Source organism: Cygnus olor, chromosome 1 (genome assembly GCF_009769625.2).
Source record: "Cygnus olor isolate bCygOlo1 chromosome 1, bCygOlo1.pri.v2, whole genome shotgun sequence".
Classification (NCBI taxonomy): Eukaryota; Metazoa; Chordata; class Aves; order Anseriformes; family Anatidae; genus Cygnus; species Cygnus olor.
The window spans coordinates 3,156,866-3,169,075 of record NC_049169.1 but is presented as its reverse complement, the minus strand read 5'-3'; the positions used below and the strand labels follow the sequence as shown (position 1 = coordinate 3,169,075).

Below are 12,210 nucleotides of genomic sequence, written 5' to 3'. Positions count from 1 at the left end.
ATTTGATTACAAACATCTCCTGACTCAGAAGACCCCTTTTCCAACATGTCTTTCTGTGATCTTCCTCTGTGTATTTGTCCAAGTGAAGCAACCGTGTCTAAAAGCATGCAGGGCAGAAGTGCGTGCTCTGGTGTATCCCTGATGCATGCTGTTCCCAAAATGTGTCTGGGCATCGCCTGGGATGGTGCTAGTTGGCACTGCCCAAAATTGTGCTGGGGAGCATGCTGACAGCTCAGCATTACAGACAATTTCAACACAGTGCTTGATACTCTACCTTGGCCTTCTTTTATTTACTAGCACAGATGTAGCCAGGAAAAACATAATGCCTGGTGGTGTTATCTGCTTGTCATGTTCCTGCCCATAAAATGTTTGTGTGTCATGAATTGTGACTAACTGGTGATCTGCTTGCCTGTGTTGTAGGAACAAGGGCTGCATCCCATATGGCGCACTGAAAGAAAGCTGGCCTGTGGAGATATCTTGGCATAATGTTTGGATTTGGGAGTTGTAAGGTCAGCGAGTACACTTCCCATTAGAATTTATGAGAAGGCAGGAAACTCAAAGCATCAAATAGTAATAATAAAAATAAAACAGTTATTCTTGTTTCATTTTTTTTTTCTTTGAACGTCTTAGCTGAAGGCAAAAGACCAAACCAATTCCTGCTTTCCTCCCAAATGCTGGCTGGGCTGTGGGAACACAAAGCACAGCGCAGATGAGATCAGGGCTCTGCTGCATTTACAAGAGCAGCATTTTACATTCCCTTTCCTAAAACAATTACAGCAAGAGAGGTCAAAGCAGACCCCCTGGTGGGATTCATCCCACCTGGCTTCAGAAAGGCACAATGTGGCCATCCACAGCTGGGCTCGTTCCTCTCCATCCTCCCTAGGGACAGCAACAGGAAACAAGCATTTTCCTTTGTCATTCGCCAATCTGTTTTGGCCAACCAGTTGCAATGAGGCAAATTGCATCCTGAAGGACATGCAGGGTTTTTTTTTTGCTGGTGACTTTATGGGAAGACACCTACAGTCACTCAGATGACTCCCAGGTATGAAGAGAGGTGATTTTGCAGACAGCGGATACAGCCTGCTTGAGGATGGCTCTGAGTAGAACCTCATTGATCCCAGAATCACTTTTTTTTGCCATGCTGTGTGCTGGCACAGCTTGATCCTGAAGATAGCAGGTCTCTCCAGGACAAGCGACTCAGATTTATGGTCCCCTTCCCTCTCAGAGCCTTATGAAAAATAATGAACCTGAGGCTGAACACGAGCGAGGAACAGTCCTGCAGAGTTTTTCAGTTCCCTCGTACGAGTGATATGCAGTGGGCACGAGTGAGCTGAAGCTGGAGTTGTACGCTGCTGGACCAAAAAACCCTCCAGCGAGGGGACTGGTGGGGGGAAGAGCTTAATACGATGCAGGCAGCTGAACCTGCGAAGTGTCAGAAAGCGGGTGAGGGAGTCGGGAAATAATAAAGGCAAATTGAATTCTCTCCAGGCTGCTGGAAGGGGTCCTTCTCAGCTGACATCTGGGATTGCTTTGGGAATCTGAGCTGCAGGCTAGCTCCCAGCTTTCCCCTGCCCTTTCCCCTGCCAGGTTTTTGGGGGCACCTGGGGGATGTCATTTACACTGGGGACATCACAGAGCTGAGGGAAGTGGTCACCGTTTGCTCAGTGGAGGAGCTTGAAGGAAGGATGGGTTAAGATTCAGGAAATGGACATCGCCTTTTGTGGACAATGTGAAATATTTTTTGTAGCTTGTGGGTGGGAGAATCCAGCATGGACAGAGAAACATTAATGATCTTAGTGAAGAGAAATATGGTACGACTGCTCCTGCTTGCTTTGCAGATACCCGGTTGGCCTTTAATGTCTAGCTCAGTCCTTGTGGGAGCTGACCAGGGACATTTCAGATGTTTTCAGGGACATCCATGTCAGATGTTTTCCTTCTCCTACTCTCGCAGCTCTTGTTGAATCAATAGGTGAATTCTCCACCCAGTAGAAGCAAGCTCACATCTAATCCCTTTGAAAGCAAACATTTTGAGCTTGCAGCTGACAACATGGAGTTACCCCAAGCCTGGAATCTGTTTATTTGCCTGTGCTAAGTAATTGCAGCCCCTTTTGGTGCTTGGAAGGGTGTTTTTGTGGGAATATTTGATGGTTTGCAGTATCCTGGTCTTAGCAAAGAAGACAAGAAGAAGCTGTGCCCCAGTATGTACCACACATGCCCTGAGATCTGGGTTGGATTCTTGCAAGCATGCAATACACTGAGATGTCCAACTGCAAAAATAGGTGACTGGACCGACTACTGCTCAAAAAAAACAGACTGCGGAGCCCCTAGCTCTGCCCCTGAGCTGCTAGCGTGACTGTGGGCAACTCATTTCAGCTCCTCATGCCTCAGTTTCCTCCCCACCTCTTCCTTTTCCTGTCTTGTCTCGCTGGCATGGAAGCTGTTATTTCTACAGGGATTCGCTGTGTTTGTACAACGCCTGGCAGGCACTCAGTCTAACACTACTCTTGTGCAAATGTTCAGTGCAGCCCTTTTGCCTGGAGGAAGCTTTTGTGACATAGTTTAGTTTATGTTTAAAAAAGACCCTGAAAAAAAAATCCGTTATAACTCTTTTCTTTTGAAATGTCAAAGAACTTTTTTTTTTTTTTTTCCCAAATGTGTGCTAGCAATTCAGAAGAGCTGAAATCTGAAAGACTTCTTTGCATGTGACAGTTTTGAGCATCAGTTCCTGCAGTTCACACTGCTTTCCTGACTCTTCCTCTGCTGCGTCCCAAGGAGCAGCTGGCAGAGATGCCTTATTTCCATGGCCAGAAGTGGTTAATTCATTATCCTATGTGTTGCTATGTATTGCTTATCTACAGGTACCCAGACACTTGCTAAGTGGTATCACACTGAAGTCTATTGCAAAAGCTGTCAGAGTTTCATCTGCCTTTATAAGAAGCCCACTTTCTTGCTTCCTTTCTATGCTCTCCATTGAGCTGAGACATGTAGACCCAAGTTCAGCAAAAAAGTGCTTCCTTTCCCCAAGTATTATAATGGCACTGTGGCATGAAAATCCCATAAAACCTGCCAGCTGTCTCATTCCTCAGTGGGTGACACAGGCTTAGCAGTTTGGAGCATGGCAGGAGTCACGCCAGCTCCAGGTACGCAACCATAACCCTGTTTTCCTCTCTGCTGAGTGAAACACTGGGCAGTGGTACGGGACCAGGAGAAGGGGAGCAGTGGGAAATGCCCTGGAGAAGGGCAGGCTGAGGCAGAAGATGCTGGTGAGGATGCTGATGCCACACACACAGCTCTTGGGATGGCAGTGAGGATAAGAGCTGTGTCCCTGCTTTGTCTGCTGGCTAAGCGCAGCACTGGCTGTGGGTCCTGGGGAATTTGGGACACAAAGAGGCAGCATGTGGACACTTCTGGCCTCCTTCACCACGTGTCATTGTCATAGATGTGTTAAATTATGAAAGATGGCAGTTCTGGGAGTCCCCACCATCACATCCCCCTTGCACCTCCAAAGGGCTTTGTGTACATCTCTTTGCCTTCAAGAGCAGGGTCAGTGAAAATGAATCTTTTATCTCCTTTTTGCCTTCAGTGGAGGTGTCTCAGGTCGTTTCCTGTCCCTTGGGGTACAAGATGATGCTGATATGTTAAACTCTGTAGACCTGTGTCAAGGCAGCACAAACCCAGCCCATGCTTGGCCAAGCCCATCCTTAGTCCTGTGGACTGTAACTTCCTTCATTACAGATTACCCTTTGCAAAGCCATTCAAAAGATGGCATCATAAGATAATAACCATGAGATAAGGGGACCACAGTGGTTGGGGAGTAGCTGTGGGAAAGGGAAAATGGATTTTCACTTCTTGGTTTAAGCTGAGCTACCTAGAAATCAGACTGTACATCAGCTGCTCCTTGTTGTTCCCTGCCTCCTGGGAGGACAGCATGGGTAGGAGGCAGGGGAAGGAGGGAGGCTGCATTTCTCACTGCCTGGGAAGCCTCTTCAGCTCTGAACAAATCCTCTGAGACCATGCCTGGTGGTGAGAGGTCTACAGGTCTGCCCATGAAGGCATGTGGTCCTTGGAGAGGGATGTGTCTTCTGCCTCCAGCCAGAGCACACAGAGAACACATAGGGAAATACAATTTCTTTCTATTTCCATGGCCAACCATCAGTGCTGGAAGCAGAGCTTACCCCAGCAGTAGCCTCAGACCTGGCATGACATCCTGGAGAAAAGAAGCAAGTAGGCTGGGTGTTTGCAAGCCCACCTAAGACTGCCTACATCTCTTCCAGGTTTCAAACCTAGTGTGATGCCTGCTACTCTGCTGTAGTGGCAATGGCATCAGAGGTAGGTTCTCATCAAGGACTTTCTTTTCAAGGCCACAGGATTTGGTTCCTTTACTGGCATCCCTGACTTTAGCAGCTTGTCATCTGTCTTCAAAATGAATTCCTGAAGGCACCCCAAATGCAGATGGAAAGAAATAAGCTTTGAAAAAAAAGTTTCAAGCTTTTGTTTGAAAACAAACAAACAAATCAAAAAAATCCAATAATGAGTTATTGTGTGAGCAAGGAAAGGAGAGATGGAGGGAGAGAGGGAGTGAGGAAATAAGGGAGGTTCAAAAGAAGGAAGGAAGAGAGGGAGGGAAAGAAAGAAAAAGGGAAAGAAGGAGGAGTGGTGGCACACTTCAGCCAAGGCCAAAATGGCAATAGGAGCTGACTCCTTGGAGTGCTAAGGAAGCTCCAGAAATGCATCATGGATGGTGGAAGAGCCTGATCTTGGGCTCCTATGGCATGGATGTGGACTTGCTTTAGGCACTTGCCTGCTCTCCAGTAATTCCCCTTTGATTGAATTCCTTTTCTCTGGCTCCATTCAGCCACAGGAAGCAGCAATCAGAGCCCAGGGCATTTTTATTTCTTTATTTTTTTTTAATAAACTTTATTCTATATTACAAATATTTTTTTTTTCCTTTTTTTCTTGTTCTGGACTGCAAAATAGGAATGCCTTATATTTACATACACAGGTATACAATTAATTATAACAAAGGTACAGAAGCTTTGCCTTTACCAAGTAACAACGGGATTCCAATTTAAATAGTATAGATTTTATTTATTTCTTTAACTAGGATCAATTCAAAAGAAAAATCAAACCAACAACAACAACAACCTAAAAAAAAAAAGGATCCCAACCTCCTTTCTAATGCTGTCTTGACATCTCTTTGAGGCTGTTAGTAACACTGTAGTGAAAGGATATGTCTTTACAATGATTTTGTACTTAAGGTGGAAGTTTTAGCAAAACAGAGAATAAGACTTCTGGGCTCATGTGTATGTCCAAGACACAGGGTCAGACACTAGGAAGGGCCTGTCTTGTGGCATTAAATAATCCAGTTGTCTCTTGATTTCTTGAGGAAAACGCTGGGAATATTTAGCTAGCACCTAATCTCTCTGCTTCCTTACCCCACTCTGGGCTGGAAAGTGGATTTCCTCCAGGGAATGGGGAAAGAGCAGGGAAGAAATTTTTAAGTAACACCAAGTTTCTTTCAGATACTTCAGAAAGGACTTCAAGCTCAGATGTGCCTTAATTTCCCCGACTGGTTCTTACGTTCCAGTCGATCTGGAAGTGAACAGCAGCCTCTCCTGCTCAGAAATACTGCCCTCAGATTCAGCCCACAGCAGCAAGAGAAGGGGATGCTGGAAGAGCCTAAACGTCCTCTTTCCCCGTTTTCCATAATCAGGTTCACTTCACTGAGCTTCCCTGCACACTGTTCTTAGTGTCTTTGAGGTGATCTGTTTCCAAGCAGAAAGAAATGTTTGAGGTAAACTCTCCATTTTTAGAACAGAAGGTTAACAAACAAACAAACAAAAAAAGAGTAGCCAATGGACAAACAATGACGATGACAACAGAAATCACACACGTGACAGGTTGATTAGACTAAGCAGCTTTACATCCTCGCTATTTTTTTTTTTTTTGGTGGCTTTATTCTTTCGAAGTGTAAATCTGTTTTCTTTTATTTTTCTTTTCTTGACCAGCACATCAATTATCCCCCACAGGACAACACAGAGGGGAAGGGACTCTGCACAGTGGCAGAGGTGAGGGAGAAACTGCAGCTCTCTCTGGACCCAACTGTACCCTGAAATGGGGACAAAGCAAGAAAATTTGGGTGGTGAACGACCAGGAGGCTGAGGTTCACACCGTGACGTGGAGGTTGACTGGATTTATCAGTTGCCTGCTCCACAGCATACCAAATGGCAAGAGCTAGGACAGTCCAAGACCTCCATCTGCCCTGGAGGACCGTTCTTTTACTACTCATCATGTACACACAGCAAATTGTCCTGGCATCGCTGAGGTTATGCCAATACATCTTTATCCAGCAGCTGTCATAGTGAGGCCTCTGCCAACACAGAAACACGATTTACTGTGTAAATAATCAAAGCTCCCCGGCTTGCAGAAAGAATTCCATTCCTGGGCTCCCTATTCATCCCAGGAGAGGAGGTAACCAGGGGCTTAGCAGAGTTTAGACAGCGTCACTGATTCAAGAGCTGGATTTTTGTACTGATTTGCTCATTCAAGGGTGGGAGATATATAAAATGGGGCTCCTGGCTGCAATTCTTGGTGAGCCACTGAAAAAGAAAACACACCTGGTGCGGACAACATGCACATTTTTATGAGCATGAAAGACCTCTGACCAGGTCCTTCAGCTGCGTGCTGAACCAAGGAGAAGAAAGGACTAAAACCACCTTTTGGGGACTGATGGGGTTATAGTTAAGTGCTTATCTGGTCATGGCATCTTCCCCTATCAGCAATGGCCACTGCTCACCTGGAAAACAACAGATTGCTATGGAGGAGCACTCTTGCACGCTAGATCCTACCCCAGGAATTTGGGAAGCAGGACCAGTTTTCCACCTCTCTGTCATTCCTTTTACAGCAGCAAACCATTTCTCCAGGCTATCAGATGCATCTGCTTCATGAGCTTCTACAAACAGATGGGGAGAATGAAGCATGACTTGTTTTATCGATGCCGTGGTGATGTGAGGGAGGAGTTCTGGTCATCTCTAGTAGCCCAGGGTTGTCTTTTTGGTATGAGATGGTCCTTGGACTTGAGGGTCCTTTGTGGAGCCAGCTGGATGCCCCACTAAGAGGAGCCCTGGAACTCAGTCCTTTCAGGTTTCTAGACTTCCTTTGGAAGAGTCTTCCACACAATGGTAAATGGTATCTCCTTTCAAAGCTCTTCACATCTTGTGGAAATACAGATCTGAATTTTGCATTTTGGCTTACTTTTAAACAATTTTGCTCTTGATACTATCTGATTTTTTTTTTCTTGGGTTGTTACATCATAGATATCCCAGAATTTAGCAGATGTATGATCTTTGTGTTTGGTGACTCAAAAGTGAGAGTAGCACCCAAACTCCTAGCTTTCTTTTTATCAGCTTTCAATAGAGTTATTAAAAGTAATAATAATAATAATGTGATCTGCTTACCTTTTTCCCTCTAATGCGAACAATGCCCTGTGGGATAATGCACAAGATCTGGAAACTTCGGTAATCATATCTCAATTAAAACAAATACTGTCTCCAGTTCTGTTTGTAAATCCTCTTTACGTTATAATAATTATGTTCTCCAGTGCTGAAGTGGCATGACAAGACAACTGCAGTGGTGAAGCTACCAAGCTACCACCGGAGAAAATTGGCTGAAGCCCTCTGACCCAATGGAACAAGGCTGTTGTATGCCGTGATGACCAAACCATCAAATATATTCAGGGCAGAGTGAAGAGTAGGAAAAGAAGGACTGGTGTGTGTTAGGAGAGGAAGATGCCTTTGTGAGTCTGCATTTCTCCTCTTCCCTAGTTCTCAAATGCTGTCTGTTCAAGTGCTACCAATCTCTAACAGCTTCTTCCAGATAATACACAACTTTTCCCAAAATTCCATTTACCAGGAGGCTCAGTCTGAAAAAAACATGTGACACGATGGCATGATGGGTTATGCCTCAGCTCACTGTGTCATTGATAGGTGAATACACTCATAAAGAGCATGTTGCAGCATTACTGTTCACCTTTGTTCCTCAAATCCAGCCTCCAATTCCCAGAGAAAACTCTGCAATGAAAAAATAATCTCAGCTCTTTCAGCAGAATGACAAGTAGTCTTCACACGTTCCATTTCCTTATTTCTGATGGTGCTGCAAGCGTCAGCATTCATTGTGTTGATTGTAATGTTTGAGAAAAAAAAATACAAAAAACTCACAAAGATCAGCCTATCATCTGGTATGTTCTGAATAGTAGGAACCTGTCTGTTAGACTTCGAGGGACTTTGGCTCCTCTTCTCTCAGTGTAACTGGAAAAACAGTGTGAAATGCCACTCACACTGAGCACTTTTGGTCAACTGTGGAACAGTGAGGAGTTGGGGGAAACAAGGCAAAAGAAGAGGAAAAAAACTCATTCACATCGTGGTAGGGCTCATTCTTCTGTTTGTGTCATTGTTTTTAATTGTAATTTAATTATACATGCAGTTAAAAAAATAGTTAGCTCAACAGGTGAGGCTGAGAAGAAAGATGCCAAGACCTCTCATAGACTGGGGGGGATGCTGGGACAGTGGATGGAAAGGGGAAGGACACCAAATGGGACAGGGGAGGAAGCCCACACACTGACATCACAATTCTGGCACATTTTTCCAAGTGAAAACCAAAACCAGCTCAAGCACCAAATCAAAAAAAAATTGAAGAAGGAAAAGAAAAAGGAAGAGGAGATGAAAGAGAATCAAAATATACATTTTCTTTCAAATCCTGGGGATGGGGGAGAGAAATGGGGACTTGGGAAGGGTTAAGATACCAATCTCATGGCACTTCCCATTTCCCCGAAGTGTTTCATTCTCAGTGTCTCTGAGGTGTTCAAGTTTTCCTTGAAATATATATATATATATATTTTACAGCTGAAAAACTCCGTACCAGCAAGAAGAAATAAAACAGTGACAATGGAAAACAACAATAATAATAAAACAAAAACACAGCCCTGAAAACATCAAAAAGAAACAGGGTGAGTCCCAGATTTCCCCTGTGGTGTTCCTTTGACTTCAGTAACAGTGCAGGATTACACCAGTTCACTTTGACACTTTTTTTTTTTTTTTTTAACGGCTTCTTCTTCTTTTCATGTGCGCATGTCCAGGCAGTATAGCCCATCACTCATAACCACTTCCCTCCAAGCCAGCTATTTGTCCTCAGACTCCTACCATCCAGCTGTGAGTACAAGGCATGACAATAGGGTCCATATTTATCTCTTGTGGCACTTTGTTTGTCAAAACCTTTGGTTTCTTCCTTTTTTAATTTTTTTTTCTTTTTATGTACTTATAAAAAATATTGTGTTTGTGTTGTTGTTGTAATTTCCTTACCGCTGGCTCTGGTGGGACTTCCACCCCACTTTCACAGCCATAATCAATGGATCTGGAACATGCGCCAACATTAAAAAATGGGTCAACAAAACCACGGCAGAGCCAACCAAACCAAATCATCCCCATTGCGCAGGCCTCTTAAAAATGCTGAGATGTCCATAAGGTGCATGATGAGTCCGTCAGCTCAGCAATCAAACAGAAAGCAAGCAAAATCAAAAAGGAAATAACACGCACGCGCACACATATACACACACGCACACGCACAAAATAATAATAATTAGAATCAAGAGAGAAATGTCTGGGGTTTTAAAACCAAGACGTGTCCCTAAGTTTTGCTGTTTCAACGTGAATCTTGTGATGTTCTCCCCGCACACGCACCAAATTTTGGACTGCTGTTCTTTACATGGTTTTAGAAAGACTTGCTTATGTGTGTATCTGTTCAGCTGAACGCAACCTGCTTGCTAACTGACTGCTGTTTGCACCACAGTCCCCTTTACACACCCTCACGTGCCATTGCTCTGAAGAGGTTCGGGTTTGCTAGCAAGAGGCATGAATAAAACCAAACACACTCGTTCCGTAATCAATTTACACACCCTGTCTTTACCCCTTCCGCCCTCCAGGTGCAAAGAAAATCCAGGCTGTGGCTCGGAGGATGGTGTAGGATGGATGAGGGTTAATCCTCTGTGGCATGAGGCCACTCCTCCACTTGCTAGTGGGCACCATTTATTCCTGGAGAGATGAACGCAGACCTCTGTGGCATACCAGACACAAGGTTCTCCAGTTCCCCTGAGGCTCTGCAGGGCTGATTCTCCCACTGTGCTGAACCACAGTGTTAAACAGGCTGGCAGTTGTACAAAAAATAACCAGCCAAATGCCAAAGAGATGCGGGAGCTCATTCCTACTTGGTGGGCATTGAAACAGGTTGAGGTGTAGTTCTTCTGGAGGAGCTGAGCAGAGGAGAGAACAGGGTGATCACCCACCCTTGTCCCATGGTGACAGTGATCTCTGGAAGTGCAAAGAGAGAGCAAATCCTTCCCAGTCGGCAACTGTGCCTTCAGCAAGGCTTTGCTGGCTCCAGGAAAGGAAAAGAGCAAAGGCCAGGAGTTGGCACCAAAAGGCAAATGAGCTTACAATCGGTCAGAGTTCTCCAGAATACATGCAGTTTGACTGGGAGTATCTAGATAGAAGAATATTTTGCAGTGTTTCATTTGGGTTTCCTCCAAGATTTCCTTCCAAGATGTGTGATGACATTTCCTCTTCGGAGTGGTGTTGAAGGAAGCTTCTGCCATCAGTCGTATGCACCACCTTGCTTCACGGCAAGCCCTTCAGTATCCTTCTGATATTCCACCACAAGAAAACAACAGCTTTGTTTCAGTTGAGGAAACAAAATGGAAAGAACAAACATCTTAAAAAAAAAAAAATAATTAAAAAAACCACCCTCTGGCTGGTTTTTGAGGCCAAGCTCCTTGTCTGGAACAAACTGAGACTTGTGGCTCTTGCTTTCCAAGCTGAGGTGGGGACAAGGGAGATGCTGTGCTGTCCATTGCCAGAAGGAACAGAAACACCACCAATGGGATGCCACTGAGCAGAGAGAGCACTTTTTTGCCGCAGTGCTACGACCAACAGGACACAATGGGAAAGACAGAGGGGAACACAGGTCTCTTTGAAAAATAAGAATAACCATATGAAACACATGGGCGGGGGAGCGTCGGTCTCCTCCTCCCTTCTTGACCCTTCTCCTGCCCCGAGAGAGCAGCAACACCACTTTGCCCAGGCAGGTGAGAGCCACAACGGTCCCACTGTGGACGGAGCTGTGGCATTTTGCGGGGAGCTTTGGGGTTCCTCTCCCAGTGGGGTTCCTATCAAGAGATAGAGTTGCAATGGCTCTGAAGGAGAGGGTCTTGATTTTCTCCTACCCTACAGGATCCCGGCAGGCAGGCTGCCTTCCCCTTGGGGAGACTTTTCATAATACTGAGTTCTTTTCCATGTCCACTCCAGAGGTTATATCCCTAGGAGGGCAGTTAAAGCAGCATGACAGAGGTGACCTCCCAGTTTCCCATCTGTAGAGTGATGATGCGATGTTGGGGGAGGGTTTTGTTGTTTTGCTTTGTTTTGTTTTGTTTTGTGGAATATTTTTTTTTCTCTAGGGCAAAGGCAGAGGGGAAGCTGTGAAAACAAGAGCTCCACCTGAATGTCTCGATGTCCCCAGAGCCAAGATTCCTCTGCAGTCTTTTTCTTTTAACCCCTGGGGATTTGTCGCTTTGTCCACAGATTTCGAAAGAGAAAGAAACGAGAGAGAGAAAGAGAGAAAGAGAGAAAGAGAGAGAGGAGCGCTGTTCAGGTGTCTCTGCTTACAGCCAATCAAAACTTGCACTTGGTAAAGATGATGATCTTGAGTGAGGCACGACTTGGTTTATCCCTCCCAGGGTGTCCCTGGCAGGACAGTTCTCAGCTGTCTATGCTCATGAGGGTTATGACTTGTTCAAGTTTGTAGGCAAGTTTCTGTTTCCCAGCCTGGTCATCTTGATCAAGGGCTCCGAGAATCTGGAAAAAGAGAAAGAAAGAAAGAAGTGACAGGGCTCTTTTAAATTTATTTTCCAAAAAGACCGAGTCTGGAATCTTACAGCAGCAGATGAGGGTCAGTTTTCCCTACAGGTGGGCACCAGACTTAGCTTAGATCACAGGTCAGTCAGCCAGCAGGGAATTACACAGGCGGTTTGGGCTTGATGTGACTAAATGCAAACCCCTACATTGCAACAGATCAAGTGGATTCTCATCTAGAAGATGAGTTATTTAGTAGATTTATTTATTTCACTGCCATACCACTTCAGATGTCCTAAGGCACCTCACCTGG

At 45.0% G+C, this 12,210-nt stretch overlaps 1 protein-coding gene across 1 annotated transcript in view; it reads right to left on the bottom strand.

The window, feature by feature from the left end:
- Positions 1-4,884: 4,884 nt before the first annotated feature.
- The window catches only part of PLXNA4 (plexin A4), a 423,963-nt gene continuing 416,637 nt past the window's right edge, over positions 4,885-12,210 (bottom strand). Inside the window, 1 exon segment of the mRNA XM_040546170.1 lies at positions 4,885-11,900. Coding sequence (XP_040402104.1) covers positions 11,805-11,900 — 96 coding nt within the window. The 3' untranslated portion in view covers positions 4,885-11,804.